Genomic DNA, 24,482 nt, shown 5'->3' with positions numbered 1-24,482 from the left:
CAGAATAACATTCCTTTGAAAAGGGTTACAAAATCACTGGCCAAATAACAAAATCCCTGGCCCTGAGCTCTATAGCCCCAACCTGCACAGACCTAACCAGCCAGCAGCCCTTGCATGCACATATGAGGTGTGTCAGCCAGTTTAGCCCCCTTAGGTTTGAGAAGTAGCTTAGAGATCTGTTATTTCCGTCGGCAGGGAGGCTTATGCGCAGCCATCTAAGCTAGCACGGGAGGCATTGATTCAGCCCTGTGCTACACAAATCACCCATTTTAGAAATGGTTTCGTCTAGCACAGTCCAGCCCCCAGTGCAGACAGGGCGTAATGTGACTAAACTCCTGCACCTTCACACAGGGTTAGACTAGATGGCCTTTGCGATCCCTTCTAAGCCTATGATTCTATGAAAACTGCTTTTGAAAACACATCTCCAGAGGAGGCAGGACCCCATCACTGTTTAAATGCTCCATGTTTATTATTAGCTTGTTATGATAGCAGCCGGGAAGAGCCCCCTCTCTTACCCCATCCGTCCCTTCTCCATGGAGCAGCATTTGAAAGGGCCCCCGTTCATCACTACCTTTACTCTACGCTGTTCCTTCCCACCTGTCTAATGGCTGTGTTTACACTAGCTTCACAGCCATGTTTATAAACTGGCTTTAAACACAATTCCCACTAGAGGGATTTACCACACTGTTAAGCCAGCTGGGCCAAAACAGTATTTTAAAAGAATGCACTAGACTGTGTCTCAGTCCAGGGCTTTGGCCACAAGACCAACCTTGGTCTGACCCACATCAGACTGACCAACTGTCTGCCCCTCCTCATGGTGGTAAGCAGGATTAGCAGAAGCCATGTATAAATCTGGTCTTTGAAGACAGCTGGGAGGCCAGTGCAGATGGGCCCAAAATGTTCTTCCAAACCCCTAGTCTTCCTGAGCTCCCAGCTAATAGACACATAGGCCAGAAGGGACCAATGTGATCATCTAGTTTAACTTCCTGCATTTTGGAGGCCACAGAACCTCACCCACCTATTCCTGTAATAGACCCATAACCTCTGAAGTCCTCAGATCATGATTTGAAGACTTCAGGTTACAGAGAATCCACCATTTCCACTAGTTCAAACCTGTACGTGACTTGTGACCCAGGCTGCAGAGGAAGGCAAAATAACCACCCTGAGGTCTCTGCCAGTGTGAGGCAGGGTCTCTGCCAAATTCCTTCCTGACCCCAAATATGGCGGTCAGTTGGACCCTGAGCATTTTGGCAAGACCCAACAGCCAGACATCAGGATAGAATTATCTGTAGTAACTCAGAGCCCTCCCCATGTAATGTCCCATCGCCAGCCAATGCTACTACCATTCGCAGATTGGCTACATGCCATTGTGGGCAGTCACACCACTCCCTCCATAAACTTATCAAGTTCAGTCTTGAAGCCAGGTAGGTTTTTTGCCCCCACTGTTCCCCTTGGAACTTCACTCCTCTGATGTTTAGAAACCTTTGTCTAATTTCAAGCCTAAACTGGTTGATGGCCATGGCCTGGTCCAGAGTGTATGCTTGCTGTCTTCCCTCAGCAGCTGCTTCCTCCTTCTCCTCTGTTTTCCTTCCTCCCTCTCTAGCTGTAAATCCATCTCTCCCTCCTCTTTTCCATGTTTCCCATCCACCCCAGAAACATCCCTGTCTCTCAGGTGCCCTCACAATGAGTGTTTCCTCACGTTCCCCCAGAAGCGTCTCTCCCCTCCCATACATGCTCCACAATGTATCACTCCTCTAGATACCCTCACAAAGTGGTTGTATGTCTGTCCCTCAGAAATCCTGCCCCAATCCCTCCACAGTGTGTGCACGCACACACCTACGTGAAGCCACTCCCCAGAGAAAGTTGATGAGTGCTGTGAGTGGCTGATGAGGGCAGAGTTGGCCTCAATAGGAGCTGAGGTTGGGAGCTGATTGGAAGACTGAGCTCTGCCCCTCAGCTCTTCTTAACTTCTGCAGTGAGACTGTCGTTTCCACTGCATGTGTGAGAAGCAGCTTTCCTAGGATAGGGTGTGTGCTCTTCACGGGCAATGCAGGAGATTCCCTCTGCCCCACAATGCAACTGCTTCTTCATGCATGAATGCTCCATGACAGAAGAAGTGAGATGGGCTTTTGTACCTCCGTCCTCTCCCACATCCAGGGTGCTGGAACAATTTGTACAGTGTGGATGCTGAGAGCCATTGAACCAAATTGTAAACCCTGTATATGATGGGATCCACTTCAAGCCAGGGGATGCGGCAGCTCCCCTAGTTCCAGCACCTATACCCCCATCATCAGAGTGGTGATAGGGCAGCAGTGCCAGACAACTGGTGCCTTTGCCCTAATCCTCCCACCCCCACCCCAGCACACTGAAGGTGCAGTTATGGTCAGGAGAGTGACGGTAGAAGAATAGCATTTTCTTTCCCAGCATCTTTGCTCCTTTTTCTCACCTCACTTCTAGAAGCCACCACAGAGCCAACATTGGATCCTATCCCAGCTCATGCATCTCCAACCGATTTGCTAACTAAGACAGTGTCTACACCACAAGTACGACTGTGATTTCATAAGCGCTTTCACCTTACGTCAGTCGCACTTAAACACCAGAAACAAAAATGAATGTAATTAAAAGCCAGCAAAGGGCAAAAAGATAGGAGTGGGGGAAAAGTAAGATATGATGACGAGTTTATGCTGACATGAGTTTGTTGGCTTCAGCATGTGTCTAAACACAAAGTTAAACCTGGTTTAACTCAAGATGTGATGTTAAACCAACTTAGTTAACCCAGGGCAACTTTGGCTACGTCTACACTGCAGCTGAAGCTGTAATTTCCAGCACGGGCTAGCGCACTAAAAATTGCAGTGTAGTCTCGGTAGCCCGGCCTAGTTACCAGAGTACAATTACATCCAAGACCCTGGGTGCGAACTCGGCAGCTATCCTGTACCTCTGCCCATGCCACTACAACTACGCTACTATTTTTAGTGCAGTAGCTCAATCAAAGCGAGCGTGTGTTCACCTACCCAAGCTGGAAATTACCCTTCCAGCTGCAGTGTAGATGTATCCTTTGTGCATACTTACCCAACGTAACCTATTTCAAACCGGTGTAAGTTTGCCCATGCGAGGGCTTGCACAGCTTAAACAAAATCACCTTTTAAACTGACTTAAGTAAAACTGGTGCAACTTCTGCGTGTAGACAAGTTGTGGGAGAATGTTAGGAAATGTATTGCCTTTAGATTATTTTAGGTTTGAGATATGTGGGAAGTAAAATATGTGGGTGGAAGTGAAATAGTGATTTGAAACCTCTAAGAGTGTGTCTACACAGTCCACGGCTGCAAGTCTCAGCCCAGGTCGACAGACTTGGGCTACTGCAGTAAAAGGAGCTGTGTAGATATTAGACTATCAGGGTTGGAAGGGACCTCAGGAAGTCGTCTAGTCCAATTCCCTGCTCAAAGCAGGACCAATCCCCAGACAGATTTTTTGCCCTAGATCCCTAAATGGCCCCCTCAAGGATTGAACTCACAATGCTGGTTTTAGGAGGTTAATGCTCAAACCACTGAGCTATCCATCCCTTTTTACAGGGGCTCTGAAACTTACCCCTCTTCTTTAGAGCCCAAGCAGCAGCATCTACACAGCTATTTTTAAAGAGTCCAAGTCCAAGTGTGTCCAGACAGGCTCTAAGATTCACTGCGGCTCACTTTGTACCGGTTGCCAGGAGCCACCCTAGAATGTTTGTTTGAAAGTCAGCAGTGGGAGGAGGCCGGCTGGAGAACGGAGTGTGGAGACTGGCCAGCTGGAATTGGTTTGGTCTGAGTTTGCCAGGAAAGGTGTCTCCAGAGATTGGTCCATCAGAGATGATGGGGGTCCAGGCTGCTGAGGGGGTGGCGATGAGACCTAACTGCAAGAACGTCAGGCTCTGTGACTTATGAAAAGGAAGCCTGCATTGAGGTCTGAGAGAAGATTTTCCGGGGCTTCAAAAGGACAGAGGGCACAGACAACTGATCAGTACCGGAGTTTATTCATTGGTCTGAATTGTAAATAACAAGTGACAAATTTGTTAATTCAGTTTGGAGCAGAGCTGTGGTGAATGATGATTTCTGAAGCGGCCTTTGAAGAACGCCTACCATACCTATCAGGGACCCCCATACTCCTATGTTTGTGAAATGACTTGGTGGGACTCAGTGCATTTCCTTGTGTACAGTTACCTACGTCATAAAAACTCTCACTATATACTTAACATTTCCCTTGAAAGTTATTATCTACTATGCATGTTCTGCTCTGCTTCCTTGATCTCATCAGTGGAAATGCTGCATTCTGGCCTTGTTTCTCTTCATTCACACCAGAGACATCTTTCCTTTTTCCCCTCCACTTTCTTCTTTTCCCTGCTGTGGCTGTGAGGAAAGCGAACACAGGTTAAAACATGGAAGGAGCAGTTTGGTAGGGGAGGGATTATAATGCGGTAGAAACAAGGCATGCTTTAATAACCGGCTGCCTCTTTTTCTCTCTCTCTTGCAGTTGTTGCAATCTCAGGATGTGAAAGAAGATGCTGTCCTTTGCTGTTCCATGGAGGTATGAAGGGGCTGTTGGGACCTCAGATATTCTGAGCCAAATTCCTCACAGCTTTGCACCTTGTGTCATTGTTTACACCTGTTCCAAGTGGTTGTAAAATCAGAACGGTGGTGTTTGCAGCCCCCCCTTTGCACTTGTTCTGCGCAGAGGTAAATGGTGACAGGAGGGCAAGGAGTGGAGAATCAGGCCCTCTTTTTTATATTTACTTTTTTAATTTGTTTGTTTATTTGAGGGACACTGCAACCAAAATGAAAGTTCTCAAGAGGGACCACAATGTCAGTCCCACAGCCTTGTACTACATATGACCCAAGGCCAAGGTGTGAAACCAAGCTCCTGACCACCTAGGATCATCAAAAATCCCACAACTCCTTTTCTGTGAAAAGGGTATTACCATTATGAGTGTGTCTGTTTCATTATATTTGAATATAGCAAACTACACTCTGCAGCCTTATTGCTTTGTGTTATGGTCCCATCACAAGCTATGTATAGTCAGGGCAGGCCAGTATTAGGTGGGGAATATCTGAAATAACACTGGCGATTCAACATGAGTCAGTACTGAGCAAGTGCCCAGCCCAGTGTGTGCTGGCTCTGAGCTCCTGGAAGGGCCGTTATACAAGTGAAATGTTAAGTTAATGTCCTAACCACCTAATGACCACAAGGGTGAAGTATTGAGTTCCTCTTTGCAGCACAAATCAAATTGGGTCAGGGGACCTAGATATAACCCAGTTGTTCCCTGTCTCACTTCCAATGCAATTCCAATCTCCCATCTAAACAGGACTTTTCCAGGGCTCAGTAACCAGGCTAAAGCTTTGGACGTGGTTACAAAATCCATTTAAGGTCCCATCTACTGCTCACAGTGGAATCTTGCTAGAACTTGGTCCCCCGTCGAGATGTTAAAACGTCTTAAGATAGGGCTACAACTCTTTTCCCCAGGCTCCTATATGACACAGGACACTTTCCGCTCAAAGACTGACATTCCTCTTACTGCCCTGATTTATTTTCAATTGCTGAGGATTTTCTTTCCCTTTCCCTCCCCCATTCAGTCCCCCATAGTTCTTATCATAGAATCATAGAATATCAGAGTTGGAAGGGACCTCAAGAGGTCATCTAGTCCAACCCCCTGCTCAAAGCAGGACCAATTCCCAGCTAAATCATCCCAGCCAGGGCTTTGTCAAGCCGGGCCTTAAAAACCTCCAAGGAAGGAGACTCCACCACCTCCCTAGGTAACGCATTCCAGTGTTTCACCACCCTCCTAGTGAAATAGTTTTTCCTGATATCCAACCTGGACCTCCCCCACTGCAACTTGAGACCATTGCTCCTTGTTCTGTCATCTGCCACCACTGAGAACAGCCGAGCTCCATCCTCTTTGGAACCCCCCTTCAGGTAGTTGAAGGCTGCTATCAAATCCCCCCTCATTCTTCTCTTCTGGAGACTAAACAATCCCAGTTCTCTCAGCCTCTCCTCATAAGTCATGTGCTCCAGACCCCTAATCATTTTTGTTGCCCTCCGCTGGACTCTTTCCAATTTTTCCACATCCTTCTTGTAGTGTGGGGACCAAAACTGGACACAGTATTCCAGATGAGGCCTCACCAATGTCGAATAAAGGGGAACGATCACGTTCCTCGATCTGCTGGCAATGCCCCTACTTATACAGCCCAAAATGCCGTTAGCCTTCTTGGCAACAAGAGCACACTGTTGACTCATATCCAGCTTCATATCCACTGTGACCCCTAGGTCCTTTTCAGCAGAACTGCTACCTAGCCATTCGGTCCCTAGTCTGTAGCAGTGCATGGGATTCTTCCGTCCTAAGTGCAGGACTCTGCACTTGTCCTTGTTGAACCTCATCAGGTTTTTTTCTGCCCAATCCTCTAATTTGTCTAGGTCCCTCTGTATCCTATCCCTACCCTCTAGTGTATCTACCACGCCTCCTAGTTTAGTGTCATCTGCAAACTTGCTGAGAGTGCAGTCCACACCATCCTCCAGATCATTAATAAAGATATTAAACAAAACCGGCCCCAGGACCGACCCTTGGGGCACTCCACTTGAAACCGGCTGCCAACTAGACATGGAGCCATTGATCACTACCCGTTGAGCCCGATGATCTAGCCAGCTTTCTATCCACCTTACAGTCCATTCATCCAGCCCATACTTCTTTAACTTGGTGGCAAGAATACTGTGGGAGACAGTATCAAAAGCTTTGCTAAAGTCAAGGAATAACACATCCACTGCTTTCCCCTCATCCACAGAGCCAGTTATCTCATCATAGAAGGCAATTAGGTTAGTCAGGCACGACTTCCCCTTCGTGAATCCATGCTGACTGTTCCTGATCACTTTCCTCTCCTCTAAATGTTTCATAATTGATTCCTTGAGGACCTGCTCCATGATTTTTCCAGGGACTGAGGTGAGGCTGACTGGCCTGTAGTTCCCCGGATCCTCCTTCTTCCCTTTTTTAAAGATGGGCACTACATTAGCCTTTTTCCAGTCATCTGGGACCTCCCCCGATCGCCATGAGTTTTCAAAAATAATGGCTAATGGCTCTGCAATCTCACCCGCCAACTCCTTTAGCACCCTCGGATGCAGCGCATCCGGCCCCATGGACTTGTGCACGTCCAGTTTTTCTAAATAGTCCCGAACCACTTCTTTCTCCACAGAGGGTTGGTCACCTTCTCCCCATGCTGTACTGCCCAGTGCAGCAATCTGGGAGCTGACCTTGTGCGTGAAGACAGAGGCAAAAAAATCATTGAGTACATTAGCTTTTTCCACATCCTCGGTCACTAGGTTGCCTCCCTTATTCAGTAAGGGGCCCACACTTTCCTTGATTTTCTTCTTGTTGCTAACATACCTGAAGAAACCCTTCTTGTTACTCTTAACATCTCTTGCTAACTGCAACTCCAAGTGTGATTTGGCCTTCCTGATTTCACTCCTGCACGCCTGAGCAATATTTTTATACTCCTCCCTGGTCATTTGTCCAATCTTCCACTCCTTATAAGCCTCTTTTTTGCGTTTAAGATCAGCAAGGATTTCACTGTTTAGCCAAGCTGGTCGCCTGCCATATTTACTATTCTTTCTACACATCGGGATGGTTTGTTCCTGCAACCTCAATAAGGATTCTTTAAAATACAGCCAGCTCTCCTGGACCCCTTTGCCCTTCATGTTATTCTCCCAGGGGATCCTGCCCATCTGTTCCCTGAGGGAGTCAAAGTCTGCTTTTCTGAAGTCCAGGGTCCGTATTCTGCTGCTCTCCTTTCTTCCTTGTGTCAGGATCCTGAACTCGACCATCTCATGGTCACTGCCTCCCAGGTTCCCATCCACTTTTGCTTCCCCTACTAGTTCTTCCCTGTTTGTGAGCAGCAGGTCAAGAAAAGCTTTGCCCCTAGTTGGTTCCTCCAGCACTTGCACCAGGAAATTGTCCCCTACACTTTCCAAAAATTTCCTGGATTGCCTGTGCACCGCTGTATTGCTCTCCCAGCAGATATCAGGGTGATTAAAGTCTCCCATGAGAACCAGGGCCTGTGATCTAGCAACTTCTGCTAGTTGCCAGAAGAAAGCCTCGTCCACCTCATCCCCCTGGTCTGGTGGTCTATAGCAGACTCCAACCACGACATCACCCTTGTTGCTCACACTTCTCAACTTTATCCAGAGACTCTCAGGTTTTTCTGCAGTATCATACCGGAGCTCTGAGCAGTCATACTCCTCTCTTACATACAACGCAACTCCCCCACCTTTTCTGCCCTGCCTGTCCTTCCTGAACAGTTTATATCCATCCATGACCGTACTCCAGTCATGTGAGTTATCCCACCAAGTCTCTGTTATTCCAATCACATCATAGTTCCCTGACTGTGCCAGGACTTCCAGTTCTCCCTGCTTGTTTCCCAGGCTTCTTGCATTTGTGTATAGGCACTTAAGATAACTCAACGATCGTCCCTCTTTCTCAGCATGAGACAGGAGTCCTCCCCTGTTGCGCTCTCCTGCTTGTGCTTCCTCCCAGGATCCCATTTCCCCACTTACCTCAGGGCTTTGGTCTCCTTCCCCCGGTGAACCTAGTTTAAAGCCCTCCTCACTAGGTTAGCCAGCCTGCTGGCGAAGATGCTCTTCCCTCTCTTCGTTAGGTGGAGCCCGTCTCTGCCTAGCACTCCTTCTTCTTGGAACACCATCCCATGGTCGAAGAATCCAAAGCCTTCTCTCCGACACCACCTGCGTAGCCATTCGTTGACTTCCACGATTCGACGGTCTCTACCCCGGCCTTTTCCTTGCACAGGGAGGATGGACGAGAACACCACTTGCGCCTCAAACTCCTTTATCCTTCTTCCCAGAGCCACGTAGTCTGCAGTGATCTGCTCAAGGTCATTCTTGGCAGTATCATTGGTGCCCTCCTTACATGCTGCTTCTGCTTTCCCCCTGGCTGACCGCCCTTGTGATAGGCCTGCACCACCCTCAATGCAGTGTTCTGATTGGCAGTCAGCAGTGAAATCTGGAGTGTCTCATTAGCCCCTAGAGATGAGCCATCACTTTAGGTATATACACTGCACGCTTGGTCTCAACCAGGCCTGGGGCCCAGAATCCTAAATGTGAGTCCCATCACTGTGCATACAGTGCCACGCTACCCGACTGACTTTTGCTGTATATTTTATATTGCACTTAAAAACTGCCTATGTTAAAAAGAACGTCAAGGTAGCAAAGTCAAGCATTCAGAAGTTAGGATATGCCAGGATTAAGGTTGCCTGTGCCTTTTATATGTTCAAAGCACCGCTCCCATTGACGTCAGTTGCTCAGCACTTCGGCAAGCCAGACCTCAGCGTCTCAAGCCAGGCACCCAGAAAATGAGAATACATCATTAGTGAGCACTTGTGAAAAGTTTGGTGTAAGTGACTTGCTCAGAATCACAAAGGGACTCTTTGTGGCAGAGGCAGGGATAAAATCCACTTCTCCAGAGCAGCATTCAACTGCCTTAAGCATGAGATCCTCCTTTGTCTTTTGTAATCCCCTGCCTTCTTCACTACACACCTTCCAACCTCTGCAACAAATGAGCCAGGGAGCCTACAGAGAACAGCCTCCTTCACTACCCAAACCTGATTCAACCCCAGAGCATCTCCCTCCTGTGCATTGAATGAGACAGGGGTCCTGTGGAAAAAATAGTATGCGATCATGTAATTAAAGACTGTCTCGTGGTCATAAGGCAGAAACACCCGGGGGCTGGATAAGGTTGCATAGACTACCTTGATTCTGACATTTCCTAATGTATGAGTGCTTGACTTTGTAATATTAATGTTCTTTTAATGAATTTTTGTGTGTAATTTCCTAGGTTTAAAAAAAAACTAACTGAAAACATTGAAATTCCATCATGTGGCATCATATTGAAACCCACATGGGTCATCAGCATGGTTGGAACCTTTATTCATATTTATTATTTGTATTACTGTAGCACCTAAGCACCCTAGTCATGGACCAGGACCCCACGGTGCTAGGTGCTGCCCACAGAACAAAAAGACTGTCCTAGATCCACCACACAGGCCTCTGCCACTTGAGCTAACGAAGTACCGGATAGCAATAGTAGGTTGTCATCCTCTGTGTGGACCAGCACTAGAGTGGAGGTGAAACACTTTGCCAGTAGGTTTCACAGATATTTTCTGACAGCAGTGAAATGGTGAGAATCAGGAATCATGAGTTCCATTCCAGGCTCGAAAGGGATATGAGCTGTAGTGGGCACCGATTCTTCTGCTTGTTCCCCCTGTCACTTACACCTCCAATCCTGGGAATTCTGGCTTTTCATCTGATTTGTCTCTCTTCCCTGACAGCCTCCAGCTGCCCGCCATCCAGCCTATGTGTTCCCCATCTTCACTGGTTCCCAGTCCCTTTCTGGACTTCTTGTCAAGCTCTTGTCCCCATCCCATTTCCCTCCCTTTCCCCTCTAGTTCCTTGTCCCAGTCTTTTTGCAGACAGTCCCCTTCTCCCTTGCACCCTGGCTTCTTGTCAGATTTGTCTCCCCTCCCCATCCCTTTCCCCCCATCACACTGGTTCCCAGTCTCCTGGCCCAACTAGTCTCAATCTCCTTTGAGGTCAGACTAGATGATCTGTTGGTCCCGTCTTGCCTTAAAATCTATGAAACTGTCTCCCGCCACCCAGCTTCCAGTTCCAGTCTCCCCACGTGGCTTCCTGTCCCAGTCTCCCTCTCTCCACCCCACCCGAGCCTCCAGTCTCAGTCATGTGTTGTCTTCCCCACCCAAGGATCCTTCTCCAAATCTGTCTCCCCCCCCCCCCTCCCCGGTTATGGTTCTTGTCCCCTCTCCAACTGAAAAAGGCTGTTTCTTCCTCCTGGGTGGCGGGAAAGGCGAATGCTGAGAGCACAGGAGAGACAGTGTCCCTGCTCTTAGTTTAGGGGCCCAACCCTGGCATGGCCCACAGCAGCTGAGAGTTGCAATTCCAGGGAAAGTTCTGCTCTGCCCTGGGTGGAGGAGCATGCTCAGTGTGGACGGAATAGTCAGAGCTTTTAGCTTCAAAGCTCTAGCAAGTCACTACTCAGCATGTGCAAACTGCAATATATATATATATTAAAGGCTTTTAACTTGGCCAAATTTGGGCAGTTTTTCGAGAGGCTGACAAAAGGCACATCCCTGACACAAAGGCCATCCCATCCCCTTGCCAAATTTCAAGTCCCTGCTTCAAAGTTGGAGGCGCTAAAGCATTTCAAAGAAACGGTTGCCAGAATTTAACATGGACAAAACAACTTATTTTTCACCAGTGTGTCTCTTGGAAATGGCTGAATTGTTTTGGCTGAAATTCTGCAAAAAGACTCAGACTGAGGCAGACACCTGGCTTGGGAAATTTCAGCTCAAATGGTTAAAGATTGGCAAAGTTATAAACAACCGAAAACAGGGTCTAATAATGGAAAGTGTGGAGCAACCTTAATAATAACCAGCGCTACCATAAGATAATAATAGGAAAAGGATTTGCAGCATTATGGCTGGAGCAGAGTCTGGCATTCTGGATACATGCGTTCTAGTCCATGCCTTGCCATGGGTATGTTGTGAACTCGGACTAGTCACCAACCTTTCTGTACCTCAGTTTCCACCTTTGCTGAATGGCTGCAATGCCGTATTCTACCCCACAAGACTGTTTTGAAGATTCATTGTTTTAAAGCAATTTGAGATTCTCATCACCATACCTGATAAATGAAAATCATCATTTTATAGAGATTACCAATTCAGTACAACCTTCCAAAATTTACATTAATGACTGGGGGTTATCTGACACTTGTGAATCAGCAAAATTACTGAATGAACATTTAAAAACCCAGACTATCATATCACAGCATGCATTTTGTTTTGTCAGATTGATTTTCAAGTGGGATTTGGTAAAGCATTCAGCACTACTCCCGTTGGAGTGAATGCTTTTGAAATTCCCACTCTGACTGTTCAGCTCTTCATGATATACCACTGAATGTTAAAAAATTTTGTTAAAATTTGTTTTTGGGAGGCTTAGGAATACATGGCCTCAATACAGTACCTAGTGAGTAACACTGAGAAGAGGGAAGACTAGCAATTATTTGAGCAAGATTAGAGGATCATAGAAATGTAGGGCTGGAAGGGACCTCGGGAAGTGATGATGAAGCCTCTTCCAGAGCTTAATTTATAGTTAGAAAGTGAGTATCTAACCTAAATCTCTGTTGCTGCAGATTAAGCCCATTACTTCTTGTCCTACCTCCAGTGCTCATGGAGAACGATCAATCACATGCTCTTTATACCAGTCCTTAACATATTTGAAGACTATTACCAGGTACCCCCTCAGTTGTCTTCTCTCAAGACTAAACAGGCCCAATATTTTTAGTCTTTCCATGTAGGTCAGGTTTTCTTTAAACCTTTTATCACATTAGTTGCCCTCCTCTGAACTCGCTCCAGTTTGTCCACATCTTTCCTAAGTTGCGCCCAGAATCGGACACAGTAATCCAGGTGAGGCCTCACCAGTGCCGAGTACAGCGTGATAATTACCTCCTGTGTCTTACATGCAACATTTCTGTTAATACACCCCAGAACGATATTAGCCTTTTTTGCATCACATTGTTATCTCATATTCAATTCGTGATCCACTACAGCCACCAGACCCTTTTCAGCAGTACTACCGCCTAGCCGATTATTCCCCATTTTGTAGTTGTGCGTTTGATTTTTCCTTCCTCAGTGAAGTACTTTGCACTTGTCTCTATTGAATTTCATCCTACCGATTTCAGACCAGTTCTCCGATTTGTCAAGGTAGTTTTGTGTTTTAATCCTACCCTCCAAAGTGCTTGCAACCCCTTCCAGCTTGGTATCATCTACAGATTTGATAAGCATGCTCTCCACTCCGTTATTCAAGTCATTAATGAAAATATTGAATACTATTGGATCCAGGACTGACACCTCTGGGACACCACTAAATGAACCCTGCCTTCCCAATTTGACAGTGAACCATACATAACTCCTCTTTGAGTACAGTTTTTCAACAAGTTGTGCACCCATTTCATACTAATTACATCTACACCGTATTTCCTTAGTTTTCTTATGAGAATGTCATGTGAACTGTATCAAAAGCCTTACTAAAACCAAGATATATCACATCTGCTGTGTCCTCCCTCTTCCCCTCTCCCCCCCACCCCATTCCACTAGGCCAGTAACCCCGTCAAAGAAGGCAATTAGGTTGGTTTGGCATGATCTTGACAAATCTATGCTGGCTATTCCTTATAATCCTATTATTCTCTAGGTGCTTACAAATTGATTGTTTAACAATTTATTTCAGTATCTTTCCAGGTATCAAAGTTAGGCTGACTGGTTTACAATTCCCTGGGTCCTCTTTGTTCCGCTTTTAAAAGATAGATACCATGTTTGCTTTTCTCCTGTCCTCTGGGACCTTGCCTATCCTCTGAGTTCTCAAAGATAATTGCTAATGTTCTGAGATTGCTGCAGCTAGTTCCTTAAGGCCTGTGGATGAATTTAATCAAGCCCTGCCGACTTGAATACATCTAATTTACCTAAATATTCTTTAACCTGTTCTTTCCCTATTTGGGCATATATTCCTTCCTCCTTGTTAATATTAATTGTGTTGAATATCTGGTCACCAATAACCTTTTTAGTGAAGGCTCAAGCAAAATAGGCATTAAACACCTCACCTTCTTGGTGTCATCAGTTATTAGCTCTCCTTCCTTGCTAAGTAGAGGACCTACACTTTCCTTCATTTTTCTTTTGCTCCTAATGTATTTAAAGAACCTCTTCTTTTGGCCTTTTCTGTCTCTTGTTGGTGTCACTCATTTTGTGCCTTGGCCTTTTTGATTTTGTCCCTGATTTTGTTCTTGTGAGCTGTTGCTGTTGTTAAAGCACAATCCTGCTTCCTTTAAGACAAAACAAGGTGAACACACACAAAAAGAGGAGCGAAAAATACAACAAAGATAGAAACTTCATCTTTCACCTTCAGCCCTGCTGCTGGAAAAGTACAAGAAGAACATGTAGTCACCTTAGCAGCCACTCTGTACCAAACTTGTACCAGCATCAGATGTTTTTGGCATTGCATTTAACTGCCTTTCTGGTCACAGGCTTATAGCAGTGTTGCAAAATATGCAAGCGTGGCCATCTAAACCAGACTCTTATTAGACAAAAGGAAAAAGGAGAGAGAGAAGAAAGAGAATGATTAAGGTAGGGAAGGAAAAGGACACAGTGTGTGGGGGACAAAGTTTCACATTCCAGGTGGTGGTTGGGATCTGAAGCTGATGGAGGTAGCGATGTCAGCATCTGTCTCCCTCTCTCTGGCCCAGTCTGGTCAGGACATATTTCAGGGTTAGGATGAAGAAGGTCCTGTGGATCCCAGTAGACGATGGAGGTGGTAGCTTTATTGATAAAGCTCGCTCTTTCCCCATCTCTCATCTTTCAGTCAGCTAGCATCACGGTAGCCAGCTTTTTCTCCCCAAAGTCTCTTTTGGAGGACACAAAAGGGGGAGTCTTGAATGGAATAGCCTACCCCCCTCCTTATTTTGTCCACCAATTAGGCCTAATTTCTGACACACCAATTTTGGTTCATTAATTGATGGTTGCACACTTTTCTTGTTTGCCAGGCATGATCTTGAGTTATATCAGTAGGGCCTTTTTATTTGGACTAATTCAGTCTTTGTATCTCCTTTGTATCTTTGCCCATCAACATTTATTGTCACAGGTTATTGTGACACTTTATAAACTTTCTTACAGTTGAGCTCACAATAAAGATAAATTTGTAGGCCCAGTTATCACACTATACCTGTGTCACATTTGCACCCATAACCAGGTAGTTCAGCGTACAAGATCTCAAGGTTTGCACTCATATCTCAGTTGCAGGTACTAAATGCAGGTGAGGACTTCGTCTCCAGAAAGGAGGGCTCCACTTTTGGAAATCAGCCCTATTATGTAAATATTTTGTCCTTATAATTGAATGCTGTTCAGTGTAGCCTCCAGAAGCCCTTGAGTTGTTACATGACAGCAAACATCAGACCATCTGTGGCTCTTCCGCCATTGTTTCTCTGCAGCCAACATCACTTTTTCAGAGGTGCCATATGCTTGCATCCAGCTCTGCACTTTCTTCCTCCTTTAATAATTTACAAGCAAGGGTGCCTGCAGGATAACTTTCCAGGAGAGTCTGCACAAAGTGAGGGATTCTGGTAGCAATGTTGTGATTAACTGAGCTTTATATTTCCCTTGGGCCCCCCACCACCCCACATGACAAGCCCAAGCTGACATCTTAGTCACAACCAGGATAGTTTTAAAACTAAACAATTATAAACACTGGAGTGGTGACTTGCACTTTAACATGCAACTTTCAACCCTTCTCTCTTGACAGCTGCAAAGCACCGGCCGGCTGCTGGAGGACCAGTTGCCTGAGATGATGACAGAGCTGCTGGCAATAGCACGTGACAAGATGCTGTGCCCCTCGGAGTCCATGCTGACACGGTCCCTCCTCCTTGAGGTCATTGAGCTGCACGCCAACAACTGGAACCCCCTGACGCCCACCATCACACAGTACTACAACAAGACAATCCAGAAACTGACAGCCTGAGAACGTGGGGCGGTGGGGATGGAAAGGAGCAGGAAGAAGACATGCACCTTAAAAGGAAACAGGAAGGAACTGTGCTACAAATTGATCAGCTACTGGAGAGAGAAGCGAGAACCTTTATGAGAAAATACCTAAGAAGACGAACCCCAGCATGCTTAAGAATATGTTCATGAGGTTGGGGGGCAGGGGCATGTTTCTTTTCAGCTGTGTTGCGGAGCACCACTCCTCTTTCCTGCTGAGTTTTTGTTTCAGGTTTCTTCTATTAAATCATTGCTCATGCAGCCGCGCATCCCGCCGTGTTATTGTTTGGCTTTAGAAAGAACACGGAGAATTTGAAAAGCAAGTGGAAGTGCAGGCTAGCATTGTTTTCACGCCATTCTCTTGGCTTGCACCAGCCAACTGGCAGGAGACAACACACAGCAGATGTCTTGGGAGGACAAAGAAAGACACGTTCCACACCAGACGCCGGTAATTGACGGCTTTTGTCAAAGCGAAGCTTTCATTATTTTTTCCCCCTCCCCTTGTCTTCAACTTTTTATTCTCCCCCCCCACCTCCACCCCTCCGCAAAATCCCCACCAACACCTGATTCTAGGTTAGGATTTCACACAAGATGATTTATTTATTTGCACTGGGTTTTCTTTTTGCTTTGTTGTTGTTTTATTAGGTTTTTTTAAACGGACATTTGCTATCAACTTTGAAACATGAAAATAACATTATAATGTGAGCTCTTGAATGGTTGGCACAAGAGTGTTAAATTGGAAGAAGAACTTAAAAAAATCCAAAAGCCACTTTAGAAGTATCATAGCCACAGTCTTCTTGCCAGTAACCTATCAAGGTAATTGAAAAAATGTACACTCTGAGCTGGTAATTCTAAGAAACACAGGCATTCTGCAGCTGTTTGCTGCTAAAGACGCAGTATTCCTCATCCACTAAACTATAATCCATTTATTTTTTGTAACTTACTTTGTTTGTTTGTTTAAAGAGTGCTTTATTGTAATTACTGTCACAGTTGTAATTATACATTTAAACCAGGTCCCTTATGCTTGATCCTAATAATAGACAGGGTGAGGGAAAAATTAAGACTTGAAGTTCTTCTTTGGAAACTGGTAAATAGAAGGTGACAAGTTTATGGCATTGGAAAGGAAAAAAGAAAAGCCGAAAATATAGGTTTCAGGTTTGGCTTCTAATTAGCTAAACTTTCCTAACCAGTGTCTCTCGGTTTGCATTGCATAGACGTGGAACTCAGAAGGAGGCTGTCCCCGTCTTTTGCTTTGTCAGAAGCATAGTCTGTTTAGTCGGTGTAACTAATACAGCCTCTGATATGGAGGAGGGTCAGAGCGGGTTGTTTCGTTCCACTAAATGAAGTGTAAAGAGGAGAGCAATGTGAATGGCTAGAGATGGAGTAGAGGTAGTACGAGAAGGAAGCCACAGTGCACCTCACTGGCCTTACCTGTGTAACCCACTGGTGAGTGTGTGTTACAATTCCCATTCTGTGTCCAGTTCACAGAGGATATGAGTCTGTTACAGCCCCAGCGAGGGACTTTCAGCTCGAACTGTAACAGCTCATGCTTTTAGCTCTGGCGATCTCTGGTTCAACCCCTGGTGGGTCAGACAAGATGGCAGCTATCACGCAGTGGAAGCTTGTCTGGAATTCAAACTGCTGTGGGCCTCAGACACTTAGGATGAGCTTCCTTGGATCAAAGGAAGGATGTAACTCACTGGTGAGCGTGTGTTACAGGTCCCCAACCTCCATGCCCAATGCGCAGAGAGATGAGTCTGTTACAGCCCCAGCTAGAGAGGTTTGATTCTTTAGAGCAAGCTGTCACAGTTCATGCTTTTTGAGCTCTGGAGATGCCCAGTTCAGTCTCCAGTGTGTTGGCAAAGGCGGCAGCCATCACATCTACTTATCCCACCATATTTAACACGAGTGCAGTTTCACTGGTGTTAGAAACATTGGGAGCCCTTTGTAAAGAGGCTTTTGACAGAAATTTAAGCACTGTGTTCTCTAGACCTGATCCAAGCAGGATTAGGTGATTCACTTGCTTAAAAACCCTAGCGCTCCGTCTACTCTAGGGTTCTCAACAATGCTCACACCAGTGAAGCTGACGTGGTGTTGGCAATGTTGAGAAGTGTTTGCAGAATGCCCCTAGGGCAGATCAGTCTAGCATGAGAAGTGAAGCCAGTGACTTGACTTGATTAGGGAAGAAGGTGAGCTGTTAAGTGTGCGACGTGCTTTTAGACTGAGATGGATCCATGTCAGTCGTAAAACAAGTATTAGTTTTGAAGCACATGCAAGTTTGGCAGAGAAACCGCAGCTTCTAAGCATATGGTACATTTATTTTTTAAAGTATCTATTCTGTAGTAAGTCTGTAATTCCTAAGAAGAGCAGAGCTGCCCACCAAACCCTTCCTTAGGGGCCAGTCCCACAGGACGGCATGGCTTTAATTCCCAATGATGCCAGCGGGATTTGTGGGTGCTCATCAACTTGCAGGCTTAGGGCTTTAATATATAATATAAGGCAAGAGATTTGTGAGAGATCGACGTAAACACAATATTTACCATTTGGGGTCTGAGTAACGTTAACTAGATTTATGGATCCTGTTGACTAACTTCAGTTTCTTTTTTGGAAAAGGAGATCTGTTCCAGCCCCGTTTTTGAAACATGCTTTGAAGTTACTTATTTCAGTAACTTTGTATTGGTAAAGAGGGACAGGTAGGCCATTACTTCACTTCCTGTATGGTGACCAGGAAATGATGTCCAGGCTTAGCGGTTGCTTCTTTATTGATGCTTTTATTTACTGCATCACTTCTGGTGCTTACTTGATGAAGTATAACAGAATTAGGGGGTGGAAATTTCCCTTTATTTGTTCAGCACTTATTAATGGAAGATTAGAGAAGGAAGTGACAGTACATAACCCTCCCTCCAGGCACCTGTGATCTGAGCATAGCTGCCAATGCTGGGTGACTCTGACTGTTAAGATTCATATATAATATCTGCCTTATTTCATTGCTGCAACAGGTCTCAGAAACTCACTTGGAAAATCTGTTTTGGTGTTCGTAACACTCACAAGCTGTTTTCCAAAAGACAGTTTGTGATTAGGGGGCTACTGATCAGTGCTTATAATGTGGGAGGATGGTATATTCCAATTTTTTCTTCACTTTTCTCTGTTATTCAGTTTTCTTCCCTTTCCCCTGGTAGTAAGAAGTATGGATTCGGCAAACCCACCTCTGGCACCATGAAACTGGAGTGTAGCTCCTGATTAAACATGAGACCCAAACACTTAACCCCCAGATCCAAATACTCACCCACCTTGAGGCAATACAGATCTGGATCTGAACTCCACAACGTAGACCAATAGAGTGAATTTCTGCGTGCTTGTTGACAAGAATAAAGATTCAATCCAGATCTTTTTTGGATGTTCAGTATGTTTTATGGCAGTGTAAGAGAGAACCAGATTTGTCCGTTACTTGGGGGGAAATTATTTGCAGGAAGCCAAGTTTGAGGGCAAAAATTTCCAACAGAGAAAATACCACAAGAGGAGAGGAGATTTTTTTTTATGGTTCACAGTTATTCGAAACTTCTCTGCTTGGGTCTTTTCTAAGGTGCATACAAAGCAAGAGAAAACAGCAGGAAACAGAATCCTCAACAGTAGCATGTCCAAGAAACAAAGAGAAGACCTTGATTCATCTGTAAAAAAATTGCCTAATGCACTGGACTTCTGTGGAAAGACTGATTTCTAAGTTCCAGAAACAGTCTAGGGATTAGCTCTCTGAAGACTAACACTTGCAGTACCTCAGCATTAGATTGTCTGTGAGAAAACTGTGTCACAGTAGGGGCAGCAATATTTTATAGTGAATATCCATGAGAGATTGGACTTTATAGAACAACAAAGCCCAGCAGTGTTATAAGGTTCAGGGTTGTAGCCTTTGAATCTAAACCCTCCTTAAGGTGTTTGCCCTCTGATGCCTTGCCCCTTGGGTGTGAAGGTGTGAAAGAAACAGCGGCTTAAGACTGGATTCAGTGCAGTCTCACAGAATTGTCATGAAAATTTACCAACCTGAACACAAACTCTACTCACCCCCTTTTCAAGACGATGCTAAAGATGGAAAACAAAAATTGTCAAGGTTGATGTAATGTGATATGTGGGTTATCCACAGTTGATTATTTGATTTGCTTTAGAATGTCCACAGCCAATCAGACTAATTATTTAAGCAGCATAGTATATCCACTTGCTGCCGCTGCTTTTTCAGACTTGAACAAAGAATTTAAAAGTGATTTCTTGTTTTATTTGGGGGAGGGGGTTAAAGAAAAACAACCCCTAAAATACAGGCAATAAGGGGAAATGTGTGAATGATCGAATTGAGCCCTCCGATAACCACGATCTCCAGCTCCTGTTCCCAGCCCTCCCAGTATACATGCCAGCTTCTGTGGCTCCTGTCTTTCACCCAGTATAATCTGCAACATTTCCAAGTTGACCTCTGACTGTATCAAAGGAAGGGAAAAAAGAAGAACCCAGAGGAGAATTGGAAATTGCATTTCTAAGACTTGAATTTTCACCTAATCACTGGGAATTTTCTTGGAGCACCAAGAGGCAAAGCCAAGCCACATGACAGTAATTCTGTTCAAATGCTTCTCCACCGCCAGCCATGAAGGTTTAGTCATAGTTTTCCTTTACTAGAGGTTGCCTTCTAGCTGCAGTCCTGTACCCAGATATTCAGGTTTAATGGATTTGGCCTGTTACTTTGTTCTGTCGCCCTGAAATTTTCCCCCAGCCTTTTTTGGACAGTGTCTAAGAACTTCCCGTGATGTGAAATCCATCTTTCAATGATTTGTGATTTGTGTATGACAATTAAAGTGTGTTCATTCTGCCATTAACTGCTTTGTAATTTGAAATTTTGATTGTTCCATAGGTACCCGTGAATCTAAATGTTGACTGAAAATGTATTTTTTCCCCTGGAACTATACACACCACCAATCATATCTTTTGAAAGTCCATTGATAACAATAAACTTTATCTATGACATTGCTACCACTGAACAGCATTGCTAAGGAATGAAAGAAACAGTACAAAATAGCATTTTTCTCCATCTAAGAGTGGTCACCAATTTATGTTTCCAGGTTTCTCAATAGTGAGAGACTGTCCACCATATGAATGTGAAAGCATCACCAGTACCACTGGTGTAAATAACATGCATTCTATAAGATGCTCTGTGGTGGGAAGCCTCCAGCAAAAGAAGTGATGCCAAGATACAACTAGATCCAATATTATAGGTTCACTAGAAATGTCTAGAAATCAGCACTGTAAAACCATCTCTGTTTTTAATATTTTCACCTAGTCATGGTAAGGTCAAGTACAAAAATCCAAGTGAGTTGGTTTGTGTTTTACATTCTTTATACCCACCAAAGCCTGTAATTATTAAGGCCATGTCTACACTAGCATTTATGTCCGCAAACTTTTGTCACTCAGAGATGTGAAAAAGCACACCCCTGAGCGACATACGTTTCGCTGGCATAAGTGGTAGAGTACACTGTGCTGTCTGTGGGACAGCTTCTCCTGCTGAAATAGCCACCGCTGCTCATTGGGGGTAGTTTAATTATGTCAACAGGAGAGCTCTCTCCCGTGGGCATAGAGCGGCTACACGAGAGATCTTACAGCGGCGCAGATGCATCGGGACAGCTCTGCTGCTGTAAACTCCCTAGTGTAGACGTAGCCTTAGTGTGCACTGAGTTACCTTTTGAAGGAACATGAGTTACCATTTATGTTTCTTCATTAGTTTTGGCCAGTTTCAACCTTTGTGTTCTCAATAAACGTAGATTTCAAAAATTGTTCCCTTAAAATTAAATCAGTGGGGGGAGGGGACGGGAAGTCCAGGTAGGGTATGTCTACACTACCCGCTGGATCAGCGGGCAGCGATCAAACCAGAGTGGATCGATTTATCGTGTCTAGTCTAGACGTGATAAATCGACCCCATGTGCTCTCCCGTCAACTCCTGTACTACAGTGCCGCGAGAGGTGCAGGCAGAGTCAACGGGGGAGCAGCAGCAGTCGACTCACCGCGGTGAAGACACCATGGTAAGTCGATCTAAGTACGTCGACTTCTGCTACATTATTCACGTAGCTGAAATTGCGTAACTTAGATCGATCCCCCGCCCCGTCCCCCCTCCATGTAGACCAGGGCTTAGATATGTCAGGTCAGATCTTCAGCTGATGTGAGTTGGAGTAGCGTCACTGAAGCTATCTCAGGTCACACCAGCTTAGGATCTGGCCCTTCATCCATAGGTCATTAAATTTGTCCCGCCCTCTGCCCTGAGAAGATATCTCCTCATCTGTGGTTTGAGGATCTAGGTGGAGAAAAGCAGTGATACTGTTGAGAAATCCCTGAGATGAAGCTACACAGGCAAAGAACATTTTCTCTGTGTTACAGTAACTAAATTTACTGAGAGGATGAAGGGAGAGGGAGAAGCTCAAATGAAGAACAGATTTGTGGAGTCTGCCACTACAAAGTGGTTAGCCGTCTGCCCAGAATCTATATGGCATGTGATTAGACTGGTTCCTAGTGAAATTATTTCCGAATCGAAGGTTTTAGTTCTCCACAAAGTGACCTGTGTGTTTTCCCGTGAGGGATTTCACCACTGTTTGGAGAAGACATCGTTTATATGAAAGGTGAAACACAAAGAGGGGAGAGTAGTAAAGTAAGTGATATGCTTGGTTCTCCCCTTGCCCCTGAAGGAGATTAATTTGTATCTATTCTTGGCGTGATGGATGACTTTGAAAGAAAAATTGTTAGAAGCCCCTATGATTTATTTTCGTTCACAAGCTTAGCCTTATTTTTACAAACACCTCTCACTTGGAAGTCTCAGAATCTTAAACTTGATTTTTATTCCCCCTCTGGGCGTTCTGTGGATTTACACTAATTTTGTTCTTTCCACTAAGTTATTATCCCATCCTTTTGTGATCTCCAGGAGAAATATCACTAAAGCTTTCGAAGTCCAGTGTCAAAAGCAAAGGGAGTTGTGGTTTCCTTCAGAACACAGTCACGCTAACAATGATTTTTTTAAATGTATTTATTGTGTTTGAAAATTTAATCATTTATCACATTTGTTAAACTAGGCGCTTTTTTAAAAAAAGAGAAAAGGAAAAATATTTTGGCGGGGGGAAGAGACTAGCTATTTGTACTAGGGGAGAAAAACACCATCATTTTCTGCTTTTCCTAGACAGTTAAGACAAGGGAGATAACTCTTCATGGCAATTCAGTCTTGTTTATAGAACATCCAGAACCACTGTATGCTATAAAATACATCATCTGCATAATAAATGTTTAAAGCCTGACATTTCACCATCTCTCTCTTGATATGTGGTATCAGTTTTGGTGGTCTGCTAAGATGTTTATTTTGTTGAGCTTGGAACTAAGTATGGAAGAAAAAAAATACCTGTCTGGTTAGAAATTTAAAGGAGGGATTCATTCTTCCTTCCTTTATTATTCAGCAGGCTGTGCTGCATGTCTGATCCATTATCACCCTGTCCTGTACTCCTCTCTAAGGCCCCAATCCTGTGCCATGCAGAGGGCTCAGAATGGAAAATTAAGGCGCTCGCAAGTTCACATGATCCAGGCTTTAGAAGGCTGGATTCTCCCATTAAAGTCATTAGAGTTTTGCCGTTGGCTTCAATGGGAACAAATTTGGGCCCTGAGAGTCCATGCAATGCCCACTGAAGTCAATGCAAAAAGACTGTATTTGGCTTCAGTGGGCATTGGATCAGGCCCAGTCTTCTGGCTCTGCTACTGATCTGATTCCATTCCCCACGAAGAAACAGCGCAGGGGCATCCAAAGCGATACCCATTAGATTCTCTTTTCCCCTGCTTCTGTTGAAATTGATAGCATGACTAAATACCTCAGTATAAGCTTTTGTTTTGTTACTTTGGGGAGAAAAGGGGTTTGCACATTTTTGTTGCTGTTGTAAAAGTCTGCATTTTAATATATGCAAAAACTCACTTGCTGAAACTATCATTTTTATTATATTATGGTTTCATCAAAATGGATGACAAATAGTGCAACTATTATGGTGAATTGTGATATTAATCACAGAATAAATATTGAAATCAATGTTTAGAAACTTCCATTGCCTCCTTATTTTGCCACGTTTTGCGGGGAGGGAGGGTTGTTTTTGTTTTTGTAGTATTTGTGTTCCTCACATATTTCATGTCGGAGCTCTATAAAAAAGTAACAGCCCCCCTCACACAAAATAATTCAGCACCCATGGCTTATCCAATACTGCTGGTTCCCTTTAGGGCAGCCAGTTAACCTTAATGAAAATGAAGGCCCAAATCAAGGGCCGTTTACATGAAACATCCGCATCTCCCATTGGCTTTTATGGGAGTTCATGGTGTTCCTTTGAGGATCAGGCCCCGAAGTCTTAATTGCTAGATCAAGGATCCAGGTATTCCCTAGCTGTGGGAAAGTTCCTTTACTGAGCCAAACTTTGCAGCATGGGCCCAACTCTGCCCTGGAAACACAGCCGGTTCAAATGTTGTGCAAAGCTGGCTGTAAGAGTTCTCTCCTGGCCCCATAGGCTACCCCAATTCTGCACAAGCCAAAACTGTTAATAACATCAACACGGGATGATTCTATCTTAGACTTAGTCTTCACAGCTAAAAAGGAACTGATCACAGAACTAAAAATTAATGGCATCTTAGGTACAAGTGATCATGACTTGATCACATTGATCATGTGCAAACTGAATAAAGTCCAGACCAGTAATATATGTAGTTGGTGCATTAAAAGGGCCAGTTTTACAAAGCTGAAAACAATTATGAGTCATATCAGTTGGGAGGAAGAATTTAATCAGAAAAATGTGAATGATAATTGGGAATTGTTTAGTAACACTT

At 44.7% G+C, this 24,482-nt stretch overlaps 1 protein-coding gene across 7 annotated transcripts in view; it reads left to right on the top strand.

Annotated features, from left to right (window-relative positions):
• The window catches only part of CTIF (cap binding complex dependent translation initiation factor), a 352,990-nt gene extending 329,290 nt beyond the window's left edge, over positions 1–23,700 (top strand). For 6 of the 7 annotated variants that reach the window (XM_054032222.1, XM_054032218.1, XM_054032221.1 and 3 more), the window contains 2 exons: positions 4,504–4,557; positions 15,385–23,700. In XM_054032222.1, the coding sequence (XP_053888197.1) occupies positions 4,504–4,557; positions 15,385–15,600 (270 nt within the window). In that variant the 3' untranslated portion in view covers positions 15,601–23,700. The remainder of the gene's footprint in view (positions 1–4,503; positions 4,558–15,384) is intronic. The other variant, XM_054032217.1, reaches the window with a different exon arrangement.
• The last annotated feature ends 782 nt before the right edge of the window (positions 23,701–24,482 follow it).

This window comes from Malaclemys terrapin, chromosome 6 (assembly GCF_027887155.1).
Source record: "Malaclemys terrapin pileata isolate rMalTer1 chromosome 6, rMalTer1.hap1, whole genome shotgun sequence".
In the NCBI taxonomy this organism is placed as follows: Eukaryota; Metazoa; Chordata; order Testudines; family Emydidae; genus Malaclemys; species Malaclemys terrapin.
This window is presented reverse-complemented; position numbering and strand designations above follow the sequence as displayed.